Here is a 23,277-nt window from a genome sequence, read left to right as displayed (position 1 = left end):
GCATTGTTTGCTACCTTTTCAGTGTCTGATATGATCACCTGTTGAATTTCTGAGCTTGAAAATTGTTTACTTATGCAGAAAACTTGCAGTCCTAAATTCAGCGTTTATCTTTGCCATATAGTTAGGTTAAGTTTTCTATTTATGGCCCCTGAACTGCTAGTATTGTTCTCAGAATAGGTCAAGGAAGTTGGAGGAGACACATTTATGAGGCTGTTTTATCAAAAACTCAAAGAACACAGCTCTTGATTGCTTAAAATAGGTTTTGTTTAGTTCTATTGTTATGTATCCAAGTTTCAAATCTTTAGTAATCTTTGAAAGCCTTATTTTTTTTATTGTTGAATGTTTTTTACTTATACAAATTAATGAAATATAAATTACTGAATAACTGTGAAAATTTGATATCAAATGTGTTTTTTAGCTTGGCCCCACTGAGTTCAATCATTTTAAGCTGCTATTAGCATTGTAACAGCTTCCTTAAAATACCATAAACATAAATTTGAAGTAAGGTTTTTAATTTTTTTGCTTGTTTGCATTTCCAGTGAAATGCAAGCTTTGGAACCAGTGTGCATAACCCTTGGAGATCAGCAGACATTATGGGCTTTGGATATCCATGGCAATCTCTGGTTCAGAACTGGTATAGTTTCAAAGAAACCCCAAGGAGATGATAACCATTGGTGGCAAGTAGGCATTTTTTTATTTTGCTTTCAGTTTAGTCTTTTAGCTTGGGTTTATTATTTGTGTTGTTTTCCCACAAGATCGAAGATAAAAATTGATTGCTCAATATATTATAGCACTCTTTATTCAGTATATTAAAACTGCAGTGTGGCTATGGCTGAAATCCCTTTTCATGTCTGCCATAAAGGGTGGGGGGAAAGACCATCCCATGGTCATCCAGAGCAGCATCACAGGAGTTTTCAAGAACACAAGAAATGCTCTGCCAGGTCATATCAGTGGTGAATGTAGCCTGGTACAGTGGCAGTAGAACATGCTGTTGAGGCAGAGCATCACGTCTGGCTGCTGAATGCAGCCTCTTCTCTTGTCTTCCAGTGCCCATCCTTTTCCTTAGCTGAGTAAAATAAATAATAAGTAACTGTGCAAAAAAAATGTGTTACACATTTTTCCATTCAGTTGAGGTTTCTTTGAACCATGTGGAGCTGTTTGCCTCAGTCACAGCTCATGTGGGTAAAAGCAACTCAGTTACTGCAAGTGCTGTCTGGTTTTGATTTAGAATTCCTGACTCTGGTTTCTCCAGCTTTTCTTGTTTTCCCCAGAGACAGGAGTGGGGAAGAAGAGGGTACAAAAATTGTTATACAGAAAATTTGTTTGTCTACATGCCTACCTAAGTTAAAAGAATTTCAGTTTATGTGCATATATAATCTCTTCTTGCATGTGGGCATCATGAGTAGCTTGGCTTTGAGGTTATTGGCAAACCGGTTCTCTTTTTGTGCTCTTAGGCATTTCCTCCCTTTCTAAGAGTATCCCAGAGTGTTGCCAACCTAGTTGTCCGTGGCCAAACTTGGGCAATTGCTTACTTAGACCACCTCCTTCATTATGAATTAAAATGTCCATGAGGTTGTTGTAAAGGAGTATTGCATACAAGTTTTTGTGATGTGGTTTGAATTGCTACACTGCTCAAATTTCTCTCTTCCTTTGGGAAATTGAAAATTCACCTCTTGGTTTGCAGAGTTCAACGTGTTTTTAGAGGCAGAGAAGAGGTGATGTCCTAAAAAGAAGGGCTTTTATAAATGCAGAATTCTAAATGGATTGTTGGGTAGGAGGGAGTTGTAAGCTGATGCTTAATATTGATTGTGGTTTATTAGCAAGACACTTATTCAAAATGTACTTTTTTTATTTTTCCCCTCCTGCACTTTGAAGCTTTCTAAACTCTTGGTAAGATTTCCTGTCCATAAAGAACCCACACCAAAAAAACAGCTTCTGGTAAAAGATTGTGCAGTTCAACCAAAAGCTTAATTAATTATCAAGAGCACTTTTTTTCCCCCCAGGTGAGCATCACTGATTACGTAGTGTTTGACCAGTGCAGCCTGTTCCAGACAATAATCCAGGCAACTCATACAGTGGCAACAGCAGCTCAGGCACCTGTGGAGAAGGTGGCTGATAAGCTTCGAATGGCATTTTGGTCACAGCAGCTTCAGTGTCAGCCCAGCCTCCTCGGAGTTAATGGCAGTGGAGTCTGGATCTCTTCAGGCAAAAATGAATTCCATGTAGCAAAGGGAAACTTAATAGGTTGGTGTGTTTTTGCATCTAATATTTTTAAGTTAAGAAAATTAGGAGGAAATAACTAACTACAGCACCACAAAAATTACCCATGGCAAGTCAGGGCAGCTTTAACAAACATGCTTAAAAATTAAATTAAACGATTCATTAGCATTTAGTCTTAAATACTTTCTCATTTAAAGGGAAATATTTTTTGTGGAAAAGTCATTGTCAGCTGGTGAGCTGTGCACAAGTAACTCCTTTTAACACCTACATTTCTCTGCGATGAGAAGTCTCTTCTCTGGGATGAGAAGGCAGTCTTAAGCTTAAGTTTTATTTAGCACAATGGAGTCTGGTTCACCATCAGTGTGACTATGCAAAACAGTAATGTTATGGTTTTACAGTGCTAGTAGAGGAATTGCTTTATTTTTCTTGCTTTATTTCTCAAAATAGAATTTTGATTTGGTACATTTCTTCATCCAGGTAAATGCTAACAATAGGCCAGGACATTGTTTAACCTCATGACCAAATTGGTCCCCTGTTGAAGACAACTAATCTTGTCCTTGATCCTTTTCTGCATTCCCAGTTTTCTCTCTGTGTGTATACATATGTATACATATGTGTCAGGAGGACACATGTTCCCCCTCCCCTTAACAGTTACTTAGAAGATTTACACAGAAAATTTTGTCTAAATGATATTTATTAATTGATCGCAATAGAATTTCTTTCAAACTGTAACATTTTAAGTAACAACAAATTTTAAGAGAAAATTAAGTTTCATATTAATGCCGCCCTGTCCTTCCTTTCAAGGCACTTATTGGAATAATATTGTGCCTCGTGGTACTGCTTCTGCCACAAAGTGGATTTTTGTGTTGGCTTCCACAGCTTCATCTAAAGAAGGTTAGTGAATCAACAGTGCAGGCATATAATATCTGATTTTTAAATAGAGTGGAATTGATGGTTTAAGTAATTAAATGTCCTTGAATTACTTCAAATTTTGGGTGTCTCTTCTATATGCAGGGATCTAAAGTATTTGAAGTAGGGTGAAAATACGTCTGTAAAACTACTGGAGATTAAAATAACATATTATTCACTCTCACCTTTGGTGTGGAGAGGCATCCAACAGAGAAATGGGCAGTTCTTTAAGAGCAGTAACTCCCTAAATTGCCGATGCATGAATCACCAGAATTTGTAATAGGAAATCTTGGAGCACGCTCTGCTGGAATGCCTGCTCTAACTGAGTGTTTCCCCTGTCAGTACAGTTATTGCAGCAAAATTGCACATTTCATCAGTAAAACTGAGACCATGCTAGGGAATTGAACTTCTAGTTACAATAGTTAGCAATTCCATTATCTAAGTACACTGGCATTATTGGCAAAAATATATGATTTAGAGCTGAAAAAGAATACTTTGTATTCAAAGGCTGTTATCAAGGATAAGAGCAAAAGAATAAAGGGAGGTGATAGTGCATTGTTACGTGTGTCTTTTCTCTGTTAGTTTCTTCAAATGAAACACTTCTTCAAATGAGATCACTTAGTACTTGATTTGAGAAACAGAGTATTTAAGTGCCTAAATGAGGGCTTAGGATGTGTATTTTTACTTCAAACTCTTACCTTATGAACATAGCCAAGAAGCTTTCGTTTTGCCTTCGAACGCACTTATCGTTTTTTTCAGAAAAAAGTAAATGTGTAAGTTTTCTCAGAGTGGATTAGGAATTATTTTAATAACAGAAATGTCCTTTCCGTAGGAAGCTTTCTGTGGCTGTGCCAAAGCAACAAGGATCTGTTTTGTGTCAGTGATCAGAATCCTCAGTTTCGTCCTTCTACAGTCCAGCTGCCACCGGAGGCCGAGATGGTGCACTACTCTGCCTGCCAGGATGCCATTTGGGGTTTGGATAGTCTTGGGCAGATATTTATCAGAACACTTTCATCCAGCTGCCCAACAGGGATGCATTGGACAAAACTGGATCTCACCCAACTAGGTATGACATTTTTATTGAGTAGAATATCTCTTAACCCGTAGCATACTGTCAATGTTTTCCGTAAGTATCCTTCAGTTTACTGATATAGGATGTAATATTTACTGGATCAAATAGTAACTTACAATAATGGGCCTCACGGCAAAGGACTGTAAAATATCTGGAACAGCTGTGGCTTTCAAACAGTGTTCTGTTTAGCCTTTTCCTGTGGACATCATGTTTACTGTTTGCAAGATAATTTGCAGTTGGTCAGTCTGAGATGGCTCAGCCTGACACGGTGCTGTGCAGGTTTACCAGCAGCTTAACTAGTCTGACTCTTGTTCTGCAGTGTAACCATAATCACCTGGTCTCAGGCAGTTCCATACACAGAGCCCTGAATGTTGTGATTAAAAACAGGCTTTTAACAGTGCCAAAAAATCTGCATTAGGATCCTGTCAAGGAAAAATTATGCTCCGAGAGTTGCATCATCCATGAGTGATAGAGCTGATAACACCCATGTTCAGGTTTATACTGATCTAATAATTCAGCATAATGCTTAGAACATGGTGCTGGTTAACTGCTCTTTTCATTTGCTTAGGTGGTTGACCATGTTTTGATCATTAAAATATACTCCCACTTTGGAGTTTGGCTCTGGGGTAATCAGGTTACTTGTCAACTTCATCAGCAGTATTCCAATCAGATTTATTTCTGTGCTAGTCTGACTTAAAACATTCCTATCTCCATGCTAACCTGCATTCCTGTTTCAAGTGAAGATAAAAGAAATTGAGACTATGCACCATTCTCACACCATTTTACAATTTTTCTATTTTTAATGGCAATGTTAATGACTGGTCTGAGAATAGACAAACAGTTTTAACTTCAGGGATGAAGAAAGGCAGACATAGCTGGCACACTTTAAGCCTCATGTACAATTTTGGTGTACAATTTGTAATACTTCATGGAAAACTTTTTAAAATGTTTAAAATTCTAAAATTAATTTGTTTGTCAGTTGCACACCAGGTTTTTCAGACCTGATGAATTCATCATCAGCCTGGAGAAGAGGAGGCTCAGGGGAGACCTCATCACTCTCTACAGCTCCCTGAAAGGAGGCTGTAGCCAGGTGGGGGTTGGTCTCTTCTTGCAGGCAGCTCTCAGTAAGACAAGAGGGCATGGTCTTAAGCTGTGCCAGGGGAGAGGTTTAGGTTGGATATTAGGAAGAAATTCTTTACAGAAAGGGTAATCAGGCACTGGAATGGGCTGCCCAGGGAAGTGGTGGATTCCCCGTCCCTGGAGGTTTTTAGGATGAGACTGGATGTGGCACTTAGTGCCATGGCCTGGTAACCACAGCGGTGTTGGATCAAGGGTTGGACTTGATGATCTCGGAGGTCCCTTCCAACCCAGCTGATTCTGTGATTCTGTGACGTGAATTGGTTCCAAATGACTCATCATACCGTAGTTTAAACACTGTTTGGTGCCTTTTACCTTCACTGACTTACAGGATCGATTTGTTGACTGTCCTTCTCATATTCCATAATACAGTTTGAAAGTTTTTTCACTAACCACTGCTTTCCAGCAATTCAGACAGTAACTATTTAACAGAAATAATAAATAACTTCTTGCTATTGTCTGAAAATCTCAAAAGAATTAATAAAGGAAATCAGCCCAATCGGAGTTGGTGGACTGTAATATCTGGCCTGTGAACTTCAGCAGTTCAGAATTTCAACCTTTACATTCAGGTGTTCTTGTCAGCTCTGTGGCACATGGTGGTGGTATAGCAGAGATCTGGGTCAGGAAATACTTCAAACACTCCACTTTACCTGTCACTTGTGGGTTAATACTGAAATGTGAAAATGTTTTAGGGATTTTTCCTCCTGTTAATTGCAAATGGTAGATCACTGCTGACAAGTGCGTATCCATGGCTATAATACAAGAGCTTTTATTTGCTCTGATGGGGCTGAGGAGATTGGAGAACTATTGTTATTTTTCAGGTGTATATTTAAGTTTACTCCTGAAACCTTAGGGCTGTAATTGGGGGGGCATGAGGAAGTGGGAGCAACTTGCTGAAAAATGCAATTCAGAATTCTGTGAAGTGATGGGGTTGCCAGCATTAGGGTTGAAATATTCATGTTATGTTGGTAGTATCATCCTCTTGCCTTTACACTATGTACTGGGAGTAGTACCTAGTAAATTATTTTGATTAGAGTTCCACTACTGCTATCTAAACACAGTAGAATGACCTTTAGGTTTTAACAATAAACAATGCCTTTGAATCCTGCTACTTGCTCTAAACAGGAGATGATTGTGGTTAGCATGACCTTCTCCTAAGATCCAAACAGTAAGAGGGAGGAGGGAGGGACCCCAAAATATTTACATAAGGGCGGCTTTTTTGAATATCAAATTGTCCTGTAGACGTAAATAATATCAGCTGTGCCGAGTAGGTGATATGTGATTCCACGTGTGAATGCTCTGATGTTTGTCTGGATCAGAGCACTTCAACAGCTGAGGTATCATATGATGAAGCCATTACTTCGAGTCATATGTTATGTTAGAAGGAATAATAAGGTTTAAAGTAAGATTTTGACTTTGTAGCTGAACGTCAAGCCCCTCCCTGCAAAAAGAAGTTGTTATAGGTATTCTTATCCCAAGGAGTAGAGGTTTTTTGTGTATAGTTTTGTCATTTTGTTTTTAATGTGAAGCTGTATGATTAAAGGAAATTTTGGGATGAGAATAATTAATTCATATTCCTATGATTCAGAGAGTTAAATAATCTTGGTTAATGAGATCTGCTTACTATTACAGATAATTTAAAAATGAGGCTATGTTGTCCTGTTGTTTCCTATTCTTTCCCTCAGCAAGCCTTAACGACAGCGAATACTGCCTTTTGCAAAAGTAAATGCTTTGAACTTGCACTCTGTGGGATAAAATTGCACCCCATTCTTTAAGGAATGCTGTGCCTGATGAATTTTACAAGGGTTTGTTGCCAGACTTCACATACCTGAAGAGTGAACTGTTACCAAGAATGGGATATCCCAAGCAGCACTGGCATGTTCAGTTAACCAGCAAGGCCTATTTTTAGAGCCTTTAGTTTGGAGTCTGACCAGAGCATTCCTTCTGTAGTGTGTCTGTACTGATGGGTCCCTCGTTCTTTGGAACGTGTTTTCTGTTACTTAGCATTGTATTGTCCAACAGGGGGAGAAAAAAAGAAATAAAATGTTAGTTATACTACATCACATGGCTATTTTAAAATGAATGTGAAGGAGTTTCAGTAGACAGTTAACTAGGAGTTCTTTTAGTCTAAAATATCACGCATACTTCTCTACTGTCCTTGCAGGTATCTAGACTAAATCCAAACCACAAACCACCCCAAAATTCCAAACCACACTTATTTGGCAGCTTTTTTTTCACGGTGCTGACTTACACAGGGTTAAGATACCGCTGCACTTTTGATATGACTGTAATAAATACGTACAGTGGTGAATATAAATCTGTTTGAAAATGAGTTCCTTTATTTACAGATGTGACACTGGTATGTTAACACTGAAATGCATAATCCACGTGCTCTCATATTTTTAAAGTGCTGGCATTAGGGAATGTTCTTTGCTGAATGTGTATTAGCGGATCAACACCTTTAAAAGTCTACAAGCCTGGCCAGCCACAGAGAAGAGTTCATGTTAGGTCATGTGAAAGTTTGTCTAGGCACTGATAACATTTGTCACGGAATGGTTCCCTGCTTGAATTTGGTTATTTTAATAGCGTATTTTTCATGTGCTTTAGAAATTGCAGTATCCTGTGACTAAAACATTTATTTTAAGATTTAGAAGAGAAATTTCTCAGATATATACTGCCTATTAGCTTTATTCATTGCATCCAGTGATTTTTTTTTTTTTTGGTCTCATAACTTGTATTAACTTTTAATCATTTTTATGTGACTGTGTTTAAAGCTAGTTTAATACAATGAAGTCCAAATAATAAAAGTTCTCATTATTAGCTGAATTTGAAAGGATAATGCCAGGTTGTTAATACTCTCTTTGTTATTAGGTGCTGTAAAGCTGATCAGCTTGACCTGTGGAAATCAGCATGTTTGGGCCTGTGACACCAATGGTGGCATTTATTTCCGTGTAGGAACTCAACCTCTTAACCCAAGTTTGATGCTTCCTGCGTGGATAATGATTGAGCCACCTATACAGGTAAAGTGTTGATTGTAACCTGGTGGTTGATTGTAACTGTTGTAACCTGGTGATTTAATAGATAATGGCCAGTCTTCGCGAGCGAAGATTTGGGAAAGGTCATTAACCCTTCCAGCCTGCGCAGTGGATTTTTAGGTGAGACACAGCGTGCGCTGAACTGAGCCCACCCTTTAGTCCTGAGGTTCATCTGCCGGGGCCGAGCAAAGCTTGGACAGTGGCAGTGAGGTCCCCAGGATGTAGGTTTGTTTAGAGTGACCTTCTCTTAGGTGGATTGCCTTCCACGGCTGACGAGCTCCACCTGCCCAGGGGGCCGGGAATCGAACCCGGGTCGCAGCGGTGAGAGTCAGACACTCTAACCACTAGACCTCACTGCCACTGTCCAAGCTTTGCTCGGCCCCGGCAGATGAACCTCAGGACTAAAGGGTAGGCTCAGTTCAGCGCACGCTGTGTCTCACCTAAAAAAATAAAAATCCACTGCGCAGGCTGGAAGGGTTAATGACCTTTCCCAAAAATCTTCGCTCGCGAAGACTGGCCATTATATAACCTGGTGATTTAGGTCTATGCTAAACAATAAAACAATATTTTTAACACTCACGGAAAACAGTAGAGATGCAGGTTTTTGTTTTCCTTTCCTAATGAAAATTTACTCTTCTTGTAGCACACAGAAGCTTTATAGGCACATAGCAGAGTGCAGGATTGAGCTACATCCTGAGCACCTGCTGTGTGCTAAGCAAGGGGCTGGATGGGCAAGCAGCACAGAGCGCAGGGTGAGGGAAGGCTCTGCTCAAGTGGCATGGTGCTGAAGTGCTTGCCTCCCTCTTCCTTTATCCTCACCCTTGTGAATCTGGGATGCTTGCTAGAGTGCTGTGGGAAAGGCATCACAGCAGGTGACACTTGTTGGGCTGTACAGGGTTTGCCAGGTGTGAGGATCTGGCTGTGGTTTCCTGTGGACCTGAGGGAATGGCCTGAAGTTGTGTCAAGGGAGGTTTAGGGTAGATATTAGGAAAAGGTTATTCACTAGAGGGTGGTTGGGCACTGGAACAGGCTCCCCAAAGCAGTGGTCGTGGCACCAAGCCTGACAGAGTTCAAGAAGTGTTTGAACTATACTAGTATTCAGGCACATGGTGGTACTCTTGGGGATGGTCCCGTGCAGGGCCAGGAGCTGGACTTGATGATCCTTGTGGGTCTGTTAGAACTCAGCATGGTCTGTGATTCTGTGAATTTAGGGACTTGCCTTACCATGCAGTCATTTCTAAGTATACGGCACAAATGCAGCTCTTCTCCCTTGTTCCCGAAATGGGCAAAGTTTGGTCCTTTGAAAGGATACAGAGTGGAAAGAAGCCTCCTAAAGTACCCTGGGAGCATATTTTCTGAATATAGAAGACAGACATAATCTGTTTCTCCAGTGCCTGTTGTTTGCTTTCTGGTTGCTTGTTTGTTTTTTTTTAATCTCTCCTTAAACATCACTGCTTGCTTTCGTTTCTGCTGTAATAATTTGCAAGTTAATCTATAAGATGAGAGTAATTTCTGTGTCTGTGAGTTGGGACTGTCCTAATGGAGCTGACCTTTGACTGCTGATTTCATTCTTTGCCCCTTGGCATGAAAATGCTTGAACTGAACTCTCTGTGATCTCGCAGAGTAGCGGTGGATGTGTTTGCCTACTTGATTTACATTTTATGATGTTACGTCATTTCTTTTAAAGATTTTGAAATGTGTGGTACTTTTGAAAGGACATATTAAGAAATTCAAGTAAATCTGGGGCAGTGGAGTTGCAGTAGTTTATTTGGGTTTTATAGTTTGCTTTTAGTTCTGCTTGTCTCTCATCAGCCAGTTGCTGACTCCTGTGTATCTTAGGGTATAACAGCAAAGAGGGGCAGTGGAACAGCGAAATGAAACTGCAGATCTGCATCCCATCAATTAGCACAGCACTGGTTGGATGACTAATCCTGTACTGGGAATGTTATCCCAGAGAAATGGCACCTTATTTTGCAGGATAGCAGAGCAGACTGAGAAATAGTTGCCAATATCTCTTGCAAAAAGGACTTGGTTACGCTGCTCATTCTTTGTGTGCTGCAAGTGGGTCTTTTTCATGTAATCTATAAGAGGCACGTTTTCCCTGCTAACAAGGGATGGGGCAGCAGGAAGAGGAGACTGAATGTATCAGTGATGACATCTCCCATGAAGGTAGTATTCTTAAAAAGAGGGGAGAAAACATTCCACTTAAACTGAGTTTGCCAAGAGACAGAAAATTAAACTTGTGTAGTGTCTTCTTACCAAAGGTCTATCCAGGAAAATGGCCCAAAAAGCTGTTTCTCTATGCTGATACTATTTTCTCTGTCGTAAGTTATTCTCTGCTCCTCAACTGAAGTAGATTAAACTGCTCAATGCAAAGGTGATTACAACAGTTGGCATTTGCTGTGGCTCATGATTTGGCAGTGACTTCCTTATGTAGAAAGTGGACAAGGTTGAAAATCAAATTATTTCCTATTATCTTATCAAGAAAGCTGGATGATGTTGGCTTCCAAAAATTATAACCTTCTGATACCCAGAGCAGTGTCATTCTCTTTCCTGATATGGCAAATTTAATGAGTCAGTATGAAAGGGCAAAAATTCAAACATTGCTTGTAGAGAAGATGAAAACTCAGGGGTTGTGTGCTTGTTTTGAGACAATTCTAGCATGTTAAACCAAGTCGTTAAAGGAGCAGCCTCTGCTTTTACAGAGGCTTAATGCAAAATAAGAAAATATGTGAACTTTTAAAATATTTCCAAATGCTAGCTTAGTGTTTGGATAACAAATATAACATGATGTCTGAAAAGTGAACTGTTCAGTGAACAGTATTTGCTTATTAGGAGCAAATTACTTACTGTTATCTGTCCCTTAATTGACTTTGACATAGTTCATGCTGCCTCTCTCTTCAGAACAGCAGAAATACTGTAAGAAGTATCTGTGAACAATTCAGCCATTTTCTGTTTGAAGAAGGAAATCAAAATTGCCTTTCACTTTCTTTAAGTACAGGAGCACTCTCAAATAACGTAATTTGAAACCAACTATGGATATTTCATTCCCCAGTAAATGTCAGAGCCAATATGACTTGCCTATCCCAGATCTCATGACTCATGAGCAGCTTGTGAGCAGCTGCAGACTCTGCTTTTATGGTGTCACTTCTCCTTAAAGGAGTGCTGCAGTTGCACAGCATCTGTCTTTTAACAGCTTCACAAAGGTATTCAGAGACTGTAATTTTGATGAGATTTTGCTCATGGTAAAATGAGTGAATATAATTTAAGTTCAGTCTTTGGCTCTGTGATGCTGTATTTTTTCTTAAATCTAGACTAAACCCATTCTCCTTTGTTACTCTTCCCTCTGTACCTCTCCACTGCAGCATCTCTTGAGATGAAAAATAACATTATATGTTCTCTGCCCTCCCTCTTTATTTTATCGGGTATTTCAGAAGTGGTTGATAACATTGTTAGAGTATCTTGAGCAGTAGTAGGTTATATATAGATGTTTTCTGTGCTTCATCAATTCTGTTCTGCAATCTTAAAAGTCAAAATGATGATGTAGTTAAGCAGCTTTTTGGAAGCTGCTTCAAGGACATTGACAAAACGAATCAAAATGGTTTGATGAAATTATTTTGGACCAGAAAATAGAAAGTGTTCTTCATTCAGTTGTTAATATACAGCATAAAACTATGATCTACTGTAGCATGTCTTAATATAGATTACATTTAATTTTTTAAAAAAGAGAAGGAAATATAAATATTATTTAAGAAGATACTAATGGAGTATGTTTCTATATATGTGTGAACATATATTTATTATGATTTAATGCTGTTCAGATTTCTGACCTAAAGGAACAATAATAAAAATAAAATAAAAAATTAGTATAGTCTATAAGACTACTTTAAGTGATTGTAGAGCAGAAGTTGATCAAAAGTTAAAAATCATTAAATTACTTTAAAAGGTCCCCAGAAGTTGAACTGCTTGAAAATAATTTTTTCTACATTTCGTCTTTGGTTTCTGGCACCTTCTGAAAAAGATGAGACAAAATCTGCTCTTGAGAAACACTTAAGTTCCTACAAGCACAATTTAACATACAAACTGTCCTTAAGAACCACCTTCTCAGATTTACAGTAAGAGATCTATCAGCTAAACAACTTTATTTGACAAGATTAAAGGAAAGATTAAAAAAATGATCATAATAAGTATTTGTAAGAAGTTACTAATCTATTGATTGTAAATAATCAGTCTTACTCTAAAAATATATTGAAACATTTTATTGTCATTTGCTTAACTGCTGCTCTGTTGTTCATTTGTAACTAAATTTCACAGAGAATAGGATTGAAAAAGCAATTTTATTAAATCAAGAGATCTGTTTAAAAATCCATGTAGATTGTCTGAACTGTGGAGTACAAGGGGTTTATGTAAGGAAGTGTTTGCTATTTGACTACTGCATAAAGCTTTTTCCGGGGTCTCAGCAGACAAGCACCACTTAACTTAGTTTGCTATAAAATTGTTACCTGCAGTATGTTAGAAAAAGTTAGAAAAACTTTTGATTTACTACCGTTCCCATAAGCAACCTGGTAATTGTCTCTTTATATTTTAAGCTTGATATCATAGGTAAGAGAAATTCTTATAGTAGTAGAAGTTCTTGCTGACCTAGGAAGAGCTATTTTTTTCTCGTACACAGACTTCCAAAAAAAAAATAAAAAATTAAGGCTGTTCATGCTTTCGCAGTTGTTCAAACACTATTAAAGCTAGCAAATAGTAGTTTAAAAATATCGTTTGAAATTTAGGCAAATTATCTGTAATTTTGGGAAATCTGTACAGGATAGATTTAATTTCTTTTCAATACTTTACATTGAACATAGATTAAGAAAAGGTTAGGAGGTTGATTGTGTCTTATGGGTAAGTGGTGACTTGTTAGAAATTGTTGCATGATTTTTATTTCGTTTCCTTTCTTTAAATAAAATTCTGCTTATTACAGAACACTTAATGTGGACTTGGGGACATTCTTCCTCTGCCATCTGCCTTGCTTTTGCATTTTTCAGTGAGATTTCTATTATTATGAAGTCCTGTTCTGTGTTAAGTGGTACTTAGAGGAGGAAGTGATGAGCACTTCTCAAGATCAGATTTTGCCATTAAGCTGAAATGGAGGAAGGGTTTGTTTGAAATGATCCTCAGGGCTTGGATATTTGGAGGGGAAGGGATTTTTTCTGTTGAAAATGCTTCATAACTCTTACTCAGAATCATCTATGCTACTTTTGAACTCACTTGCCGTGGAAATCTCTGTTCTTTCTAAGGCATACTCCATATGACTGTTCTTTCAAAGTCTGATTGTTTTCCCTAGCACAGACTGGCTTGCATTACCCAGCTATGGCACAAACATCTTTTTGAGTTGCTACGAGATCTGCTTTGGAGTGCTCAGATGAGATTCAGACGAAGTGTCTTTTATTAGATCCAGTCTGCCTGGGTTGGAGAAAGAATACACTCATTAAACCTTCTGGTTATCTCTAGACCAGACTAACTAGTCTATTGTTCCATATATCTTTACTCACATGAGGCCTCTGAAGACGTTAACAGGGAGAGGATTTTCCTGGAGGGCTGCACTTTTCAAGATGATATAGAGAAAAACCGTTTGACAGTAGTAAAAGCATCTGTCTCGAGGAGGATTGCAAATAAATACAGGAGATCAAAGCTCCTGCAGCTTCGTATTTTGTTTAGCTCATTTAAGATGCCATATTCTTTAAGTTCAAGTCTGTGCTATTCTTCACAGGCATGCCTTTCTTAAGTAACTGTAAGTAAAAGGTGCTTTTAGAGGCTGAAAAAGTGCAGTTCCAGCATTTGTACTGAAGTTGCCTCGTGCCGATTCCGTTGCTGAGTTTAGTGCTTATTATCTTCCTTTTTGTTGCTGGTCAAGAAAACTGCTGTCGCTATATTTCACTGTATTTTGCTACTTTGGAGTTTTAACCTTCTGATACTTGTTTTAAGGCATTGCTATCATCACATTCAGAGAAGTGTGCGTGTAGCCTGTCCTATTAGATAGCAGTTGTTATCAGCACCAGAAGCTTCGGATGCCAAAAAGTGCACGAACTGAGGTACACCCAGAAAACTGAGTAGGCAATCCTTCCGTGTCCTTCTGAAGTGTGATCTCAAGGTGTTCTGTTTGCTTTTTGACAAGACTGGCTGACACTGAAAACAATAACTGTCAGAAAGAGAACCTTCAGTTTTCATACTTCCATTTGTTCAGTACTGGAAACATCCTCACACCTGCACTCTTCCAATGTGCCTGTATTTTGGTTAGCTAAAAGAGAATTATATATTTAATTATTTTTCAGAGAGATGAAGAAACACATTTAACGTTCAGTTGGGCAAATAAAGTAACTACAGTTATCATTGAGTTTTGAGAGTTTTCAGTGTTATTCTATTTAAAAATAAAAACACCATCATGTAAAAATTCATGGGTAGAGGGTACATATCGTGATTTAGCAAGCATATGCCTTGGTTGCACAGAGTAAGGAGACACCCTGGGATATCTGCTGGAAGCATCAGACCCTTTGACCTTGAGTTAGGAGCTTGAAGGCCCCTCCCCATGGTGTATTATTGTCTCCCTGTTTTATGATGATGCTGTAAGCAGACAACCTCTGACAACCTCTCTTTGCAGACCAGCCCAGCAATCTACCCTCCTCCAGGGAGGGTTGGAGAGCTCCAACTCTCCAGGGAGTTGGAGAGCTGGGTTGTGGTGCCTTTCCTGCCCTGATGACCCTTCCTAGAGATCTGCCAAATAGTCTGGGCTGTGGGAAGTCCCCGTCTGCTGATCCCAAATCCAATGAATCTAAGAACTAGGCAAAGCAGAGGAGATTGGTCTATATATAGTCTCGTAAATGGATCATCTATCTGTGAGGCAGTGACGTGGGTTCTGATCCCTGACCCCTGGAGTACTATTGTTTTTTATTCCAGTAGTTATTTAAATGAATTGTAACACGTGAAGTTTATTCATCTGTTCATAAACCAGAGCAGTAGTGAAATGGGGATTTCTGTCACTGTCAGAGGTGTGTGGTGTTTTCATCACAAACTTATTAAGGAACGTGAACAAACAATTAAAAAGCAAAATGGCAGAAAAAGCAACAGATCAATAACTGGTTAAAACTGCTTTAGCAAAGCAGAGCTGAGGCTGAAGTTAAAATAAATGCTTTGCTTTCATTGGTAAAGTATTTAAGTTTTAAACAATAAAGAGGTGCACTTTACTGGCATAACCACCCATAGAGGGTGTTTCACTGATGCTCCTTAGGTGTGTTTATAAAAAAAGTAAAAGTTACTCAGAGCTTTGCTTGTACAAGGTTTTTATTACCTAGTGCTAAATTATAGAAATAAATAAATTATTAGAAATACCTGTGCTGGGAATTACAGGCAGCTTATCTCCTACACTACAGTTTATAGTCTTAGTTATAAGACTGTGACTAGAAGACAATTGGGCAAAGCTGACTAGATTTGTAGTTTGTACAGTCTTTAATGTAATTGCATGAAATTTTAATTATTTTTTTAATTGCTTGTAAGGAACAGTTGTACTAAATATTTTAAACTTATTTTATGGTTCTGTTGAGCTTTATCATGTTGAATAGTTGCATTGGTTTGGTTTGATCTTTTCCATGATTTGATGCCATATGTTGTTGTCTTTCCCACGTTTGTTCATGAAAAAATGCAGAAATAAAAAATTTAGAGATAACAGAGGGCAGAGGTCAAGGAATTTACTCTTCAGCTTTGCTTTTTCCTCCTGATTGAGCTAGCCATAGATAGCACAATAGATATCTCCTTAATTGGAGATACCCAACTAAGGCCTTTGTCCCTTTATTCACTAAAGGCAGAAAGTGGGGGAAAGGGTGATGTTGTTTTTTTCTGATGCTTCTGAGGAAAATAATGCTCCATTTTTTCAGACAATAAATAATAATGTTTTTCTGACAGTTTAATGCCAGCATAACTGAAGAACATGTGGCATTGAGGGAAGACCAAACATAGATTGATCTTTCTTGCTCCTGTATATTGCCTTGAACTTCTCTGCAGAGAAAAAAGCAGCACTTAATTTAGCAAGCTAATGCTGAAAGTGCTTTACAACCTTCATTCAAATAGACCTCAGATAATAATACAGAAATAGGCATATGTTAGGGGAGGGCCTCTCTAAGTTACATTCTTTGTTTGTTATTCATGTTAATAGGGTCTTGATGCTGTTAGTAGTCATGAAAATAGTCAGATTAGTGTGATACACACATAAGGCTCAACAGTGTGAGAAGTGTCTCTGATGTGACCTTCTTATGGCCTGGGCTGGACCAGGTGAAGGCAAGGAGAACATTTGTGTTGCATGTAGCCACCAACTCATTCTAAAAAGGATTGGGCTTGGACAGACCGATAATGTTTTGTTTAGTCTTCCTTATCCTGGATATTTGCAGCAGAACAGAGATAGTGGAGGTTGTCTGGTACATGGACTCTCTGCTCCTGAAAAGTGACGTGGAAAATGTTCTGGTGCCTTTTTGTGTGTATGTTTGTCTTTTCTTCCTTGACAAGGAAGTTGAACCATTGGGATTTGGGTTCAGCTGTGATCAGTAAGACAAAACTTCTGGGTAGGATGTCAGGGGACGTGGGAGGGGGAGTGTATTAGTTTTTAGTTTGGATTTTGTGTGATACTATTTTTCAAATGAAATCCTTACACCGAGGCTTGTCTCTCTGTGGTTTGCAGAAACAAAGGAAATTATTTGCACAGAATTATAAAGCTAATGGACAACTTGATAAATATGTTTAGCGTAGACACTGTTTCTTGATATCATTTAAGAATTTGCCAGTTAAGTGATTTCTTCTAGTTTACTTCATTTTATCAACATTGTTTTCTTATGAGATGTGTGGGTACTAGCAAGTTCTTTTTTGTTGCTTTTATTTGTAGCAGACAACAAAGATATTCACAGCTCTTAGTATGTAGTTTTAGTGCTGAAAAGTACATAGTTGGCAATATATGTGTTGCAGTCCATGGTTGTGATGGGAAATCCTTCATATCGAAAGACAGAGAGTGACTGGGGTGTTTGTAGCCAGTGCACAAGACCAGAGGGCAGGTGGATCTGCCTTTTCCTCTTGGCTAAAACAGTCAGACTCTTGAGATTTTTAGAGTTTGGAAATTTTGGGTACCCGAAGTAAAAGGAAAGCAATGTTCCACCATTTTTTATCACATAACACTGGATCCATTAATGATCCATAACATGATGATCTCTCTCAGCATTGAGTATTGTGGATAAATGTGGATAAAAGCAGATTTTTGTGTGTCAGCATTAGAGGAGGATAGCTGAGAGACTGGTGTGAGGCTCTTTAAAATTCCAGATTCTTCAGTAAATTACAATAGGACATGTTTTACAGTCAAGGTATATCAATCTCATGGATCCTGTTGGAAGTTAAACCAGCTGAGAAAAGGCTATGCTAAGATAATTTATTAATCTTCATGGTTATCAGCCTCAGGAATGTTATCAGCAGATTTATGAATTTGCACAGATCTCTCTCTTTACTGCTATGAGAGAACTGCGTTTAACCTTTAAGTGCAGCTGTATAGACTTTCTTGTTATATAGATTATAAAACACTTAAAGCATGCTTATGGTAATTCAAACTTAGTGAAACTAGGGGATATCTGAGATAATGTCAGCATGATTGTTCCAAAAAATGGTACGTTATGTCAAGAAAATGTTAAATTAATTTTATCCGCCTTACTGTGTTAGCCATGAGAACACCTTTTTGGTGTAGATGGTGGCTTTCTGGGTAAGAAAAACCAAAACAACAGAGGTCAAATCTCTGCAACAGGCTCTAAGAATTGCCTGTACTTCTTTCCAATGTCTTGTCCCTGGTTTGTGCCAAAAGCTGGTGTACATAATAATGATGGCAGTATCTGTCCTGTCAGTTCTGCCCTTCATTGGCTGTTTCACAGCAGAAAGCTGCGGGGGGTGGAGGTGAATTGGCTGGATCTCTCACAGTGAGAGTAACAGGATTGTTTTATTGGTGCAAGTTTATCAGGAAGAGCTAAGTAGCCTGAAGAAGGAAGAGAAGCTGGAGGTGAAATACCCAGAGAGCTCACTTAGGGAAGCAAAGAATGAGAAGAATTTTTGGCCAAGCTTGTAGACACATTATGTTGAATTTCATGATTGCCATTTGTTTCTTAGATGTGTTGGTGCTACAGAATAGGGGAGAAGTAATTTCTCTAAGTATACTTGAGCCTGCAGTGGTATCAGAAGCAACCTAGTTGAGATTCATGCAGCTCCTTTCATGGCACTCCTTTGGGGCGTTTTGTCTGCTTTTCTTAGCCTCCACAGCCTGTAAACCTGTAGTAATACACAGACTTAGGTACTAGGTATAAGCACTCAGTAAGTCATTTTGGATGGAAATGCTCCTCCAGTTCTTTCTCAGAGAATTCTTTTCTAGACAAATGACAGAGGAAGAGAACAGTCATGGCTAGGCTTCGCGAACGAAGATCTGGGAAGGCTCTATCCACATTTGCTACAGGCACGCTGGTGGCTTATGAGGCCAATACGTGACAGACAAATCCGATTGCAAAAGGCAATGTGCAGGAACAGTGGGATCCTGACATAGGACAGTGGAGGGCAAAGTGCACAAATCCCAACAGTTCAGCAACAAAAGTCACACCAAGCTGTTGGGTACAATTTGTGAAGGCCCCTGGTTGGAACATGAAGTGTATTGCAGGGCATAGGCAATTCATGGTATGGAGGAAATGGGGCAGAAAATCCCAAATCTGAGGAAGGAGGTGATTGTTAGAAGAACATGGTAAGGAGAAGGAGATAAGTGGATTTGAAAATATAAAATAAAATTTGAAAAAAAATATAAAAGGCAAAGGTCTCCTGGTAGTGCAGTGCTTCAGCCTGCATAAGGTAATAACTGCACAACTTCCTTACTAGAAAACATGGGACTGCAAAAGCAGAAATATGGAGAGGCATGTGATGCAGCTGAAAGCAGCATAGAAGTGAGGCACCACTCCATGGCAGTGGTGTGGGGAAGTGAGCAGGGAGAAATAGAGAGTGAGAGCCAAAGTAGCTGTAGAAAGAAGCAGAGAAGAAATGGAGGGGAGAAACTGAAACAGGCCCAGGACTAGGGAGCACTTCCAGTGAAGGGGCAGAAAGCCCAGAGGGGAAATTGTGTGGTGTTTAGGGGGGTTTTGGTTTTACTGTGGTTTGGGTTTGAATATGTTTGGAGGTTTTTAGTGTGGTTTGTTGTTTTGGGGTTTTTAGTTTAATACCAGTTTGAAAGTAGCTAGGCAGCTATGTATTCTATGTAGTCAGTGCTTTTCAAGAAAATTAGTGGCTTTACTTGTAAGTATTCAAACTGCAGCCACTGTAAATTTACCGTGAGCAGACGTAAACAATTGATCAAGCCTCTACAGCCTGAAGCTTCCAATGGAGGGCAAATACCTAATGAGAGCAAAAACATGAGAAGATAGTCTGTTGAAGGCCTTAAAACCTGAATAGACAGGATTGATTTGGTGATGCAAGTCAAACTTGGTTTTAGCTAGGTCAGACACATGTCAGCACCAGATTTTTAGAAGCAAAACCAAAGCAGGTAACTGTATGTACACAGAAGGCCCATCTGGGATTGGGTTGTGTCCTTTATATATATATATATATATATATATATACACACATGCAGATTATGCTTCTATATTCCTAGGATTGTACATGCAAATTGCTGTTTGCTCTTCTGCTTATCACAGTGGAAATTCAGCTTTTGCCTGTGAGGCTAAAGCAGGGAATTCAGTGTTGTTTTGTGAGGAGATGTTTTCCAGGGCATCGTACTGTCTTCTGCAGTGCCTTTATTAGGCTGGTGTGGAGAAAAAGTTTTTTGTTTGTTTTTGTCCGTGTTTTATTTGAAGAACATGTTTTGCAGGATATTTGCAAACATCCAAGCCTGTTGGCTGATATATTTTGCTACAAAATCACCATTGTTTTGATGTCAGTGACACTGATTTTGAACAGTAGTTGAGGCAAATCTCCATAGAAGCAGATGGAGTAAGGACGTGCCTTGGAGCAGAATGGGAAGTGTGTTTCACCTGTATTTGCCAACAGGTAGTGTTGTGGATCCTCTCCTGCAGGTGTGGCTGCTCCAGTGCTGCAGTGGTCTGCAGCGAGTTCCACGGTTGTATTCCTATAGAATGGAGTACAGGGAAGAAGACAGATCACCATTTCATTACAAAGAGGAACCATTTAGACTGTAACAAATTGTACTGCTTGTATATGCTTAGAAATAAAGTGCAAAGTTAGTTTTGTTAGGAAACCTTCAGGAAGGTAGGAGGAAAACACTGTACTTTGTGCATTTCGTTGGAAGAGTTCCCTCCACCTTTCAATTGAAACATATTTGATTGGAACAGCAGTGGGTAAGCAAATATTAACATTATTAGACTTGAATACTGAACATTAAATATTAATATCATTATCAGTAATTGAGTGGCATTCATTCATATTCCTTTCTATTTAGAAAAGGATTGACTTCTTGGAAAATTTATAATCTTGTACAGTAACATATACAATATCAGTTAGATTGCTCCCTGTCTTTAGTATCTGGTCAATATTTTACTGTAGATGTGTACTTTTGTGAAGAACAAGTGATACAATAGTACAAAGATGCAGTAGTTCAAAGTTTAAATACTGTGCTTAATTTTTATAGCCAGTAGGAATCAACTTGGTCAGCATTCATTCAAGTCCAAATGATCAGATGTTGTGGGCAATTGATAGCAAATGGAATGTCCATGTGCGAGTTGGAATTACAGATGAAATGCCTGTAGGCACTGACTGGGAACATGTACCAGGTAAAAACTAATGCATCAGTTCCTTGTTGTTTCTGCCATTTTCTCAGTTTTTGTTTTGTTTAGATTTTTTTTCTTGTTGCTTTTTAAATTGAATAGTAATGCTTAAATAAAATATTTTTTCTGGCAGTCAAGTGTTTGATAAGGGTTATCTTTTAAAGAGGACCTTGGTTTTACTTAAAAACGCTAAGTAGTTAACTGGGAGAAGGTCAATGGCTTTTAGGCTGCTGCCACTGAATTACTAAGTGGTACAATTCCCTTTCAAATAGAACTAAAGCAGAATTCCTAAGCAGTAGGAAACTATTTTGCCATGGAAAGTTTTGTATTTAAATGTGGTATCACACAGGGTTACTATGTAGATGTGGGTAACAAAAACCTAATGCTATTTTGCACCTCTCTCTACTAATCCTGAATGCTGGATGTGTTGTGGATTAGGTAGTTACACTTTTGCCTTGCCTGTAAACAAAACTAAATTTTAGGTGTTTCTTTCTAAATAACTGTGTGTTGACGCTGTCTGCTTTTTAAAGATTTGTCACTGCATAAACACATGGCACTTAGTCGCAGAGTACTTGTGAAGAGGCGAAGAAAAAGTCCACAATATCTGTAATAGTCACCATTTTTAGACAAAATTGTAACCGTTGGATTATTCCCCATGTGATAGTAACATACAGTGGAGGCTCCAAAAGTGTGTTACGAAGGTCCTCTAACTGGATGCTGCCTGTGGCTGTGGTCACATAATAAAATGTATCCACAGTGTGGCCAATAGATGCAGAATACAAACTCTGCAATTAAAAAGCTTTTTTGGTCACCAGTGCTTCATATAAGAGTATATAAAACTATTACGGTCTTGACGCCTGCTCTTAGTGAATTTTTCTGCAAGTATATTTAGTACCCAGGAAAGGCTGTGAGTTTTTTTCCTCTTTGTGTCCAAATCTCTGTAGGTTTGCAGGCTTGCCAGCTGGCCATAAGTACAAGGACCGTTTGGGCACGGTGTCCCAACGGAGATGTAGCTCGTCGGTACGGCATTACTGACAAGAATCCTGCAGGAGACTACTGGAAGAAGATTCCTGGAAATGTCTCACGCTTAACAGGCAAGTTGGTTCTGCATGAGAGTCTGTCCAAAACATTCTGATGTCTGCTTTGACTTCTCCCTGATGGTGCTCAGGCTGGACCATATGCAGGGAGAGCTGCATGCTCTGTGAGAGTTTCACCGAGGGAGCTTTTATCACATTAGTAAAAACCTTCTCTGGGTATAATTAGGAAAACAGATACAAATATTTATTTAATGTTTATAATTGGAACCTGCTGCCTTAATTAAAAGATGGATAATTTCTGCTTTGCAGTGACCCCTCTAGATGAACTGTGGGCAATCAGTACTTCAGGATCCCTGCTCCAGCGCCTCACTAAGACCTTTAGCCATTCCCATAGTTTGCAGAAAAATAATGACACTTCTGTTCTGCTTCACCCTGATGATTTTGAAGATGAATGGGAAGTGATATGAAGTCTCTCAAGCTTGCGAAGCAGTGAAAAAAACAGGACAGAATTTCTGTGATGTATGTACAGAATATTGGATCTAAAAGCCACTCATATTGGACCTGTGATATTAGCACTTTTGTATTGAAAAACTGACCTGTTAAATAGCCCCCAAGCTGTGAGTTCTGATGTTTGTTACATTATCTTTTGGGAGACTCTTTAGATGTGGCATACTGCAATTGTTATACTGTATTACTGTAGAAGCTCCTTTGGAAATATAACCCTTAAGTTAATCTTACTAGCAGTGGAAGTGACTGCTTCACAACAGCATGCACACTAATGTACTGATTTTGAGAAGGAATTCTGTTGCATTAAATATTTCTCTACAGCAGAAACACTAAGCATTTCTCAATTTCTTCTTGTACTTGGAACTCCAAACTGATGGGATTGCTCTCTGACTGTTGTACATACATTTAGAATTATTTTTCCTTGCAGCATGGAAGAAAATATGGTGAAGTATTTCTTAGTAAGATTTGAGAACATCATGATTACACAGTATTGGTGTTGAAATTAAGTTAGTTTGATCCATTTCCACATAAATATTTGCAAGGCT

The 23,277-nt window shown here is 38.8% G+C and overlaps 1 protein-coding gene across 2 annotated transcripts in view; it reads left to right on the top strand.

Moving 5' to 3' along the window:
* The window catches only part of TECPR2 (tectonin beta-propeller repeat containing 2), a 42,827-nt gene extending 19,762 nt beyond the window's left edge, over window positions 1-23,065 (top strand). The window contains exons 14-21 of one of the 2 annotated variants that reach the window (XM_027730871.2): window positions 540-681; window positions 2,004-2,244; window positions 3,025-3,114; window positions 3,962-4,195; window positions 8,210-8,358; window positions 21,053-21,194; window positions 22,133-22,282; window positions 22,535-23,065. In XM_027730871.2, coding sequence (XP_027586672.2) covers window positions 540-681; window positions 2,004-2,244; window positions 3,025-3,114; window positions 3,962-4,195; window positions 8,210-8,358; window positions 21,053-21,194; window positions 22,133-22,282; window positions 22,535-22,692 — 1,306 coding nt within the window. In that variant the 3' untranslated portion in view covers window positions 22,693-23,065. Of the gene's footprint in view, window positions 1-539; window positions 682-2,003; window positions 2,245-3,024; window positions 3,115-3,961; window positions 4,196-8,209; window positions 8,408-8,905; window positions 9,333-21,052; window positions 21,195-22,132; window positions 22,283-22,534 lie in introns of those variants that run through there. The other variant, XM_039381121.1, reaches the window with a different exon arrangement.
* The last annotated feature ends 212 nt before the right edge of the window (window positions 23,066-23,277 follow it).

The sequence above is a fragment of the Pipra filicauda genome, unplaced genomic scaffold (genome assembly GCF_003945595.2).
Source record: "Pipra filicauda isolate LSUMZ 115617 unplaced genomic scaffold, ASM394559v2 scaffold212_size3012638_pilon, whole genome shotgun sequence".
Lineage (NCBI taxonomy): Eukaryota > Metazoa > Chordata > Aves > Passeriformes > Pipridae > Pipra > Pipra filicauda.
The sequence above is the reverse complement of the archived record's forward strand: the minus strand, read 5'-3'. Positions and strand labels throughout refer to the sequence as shown.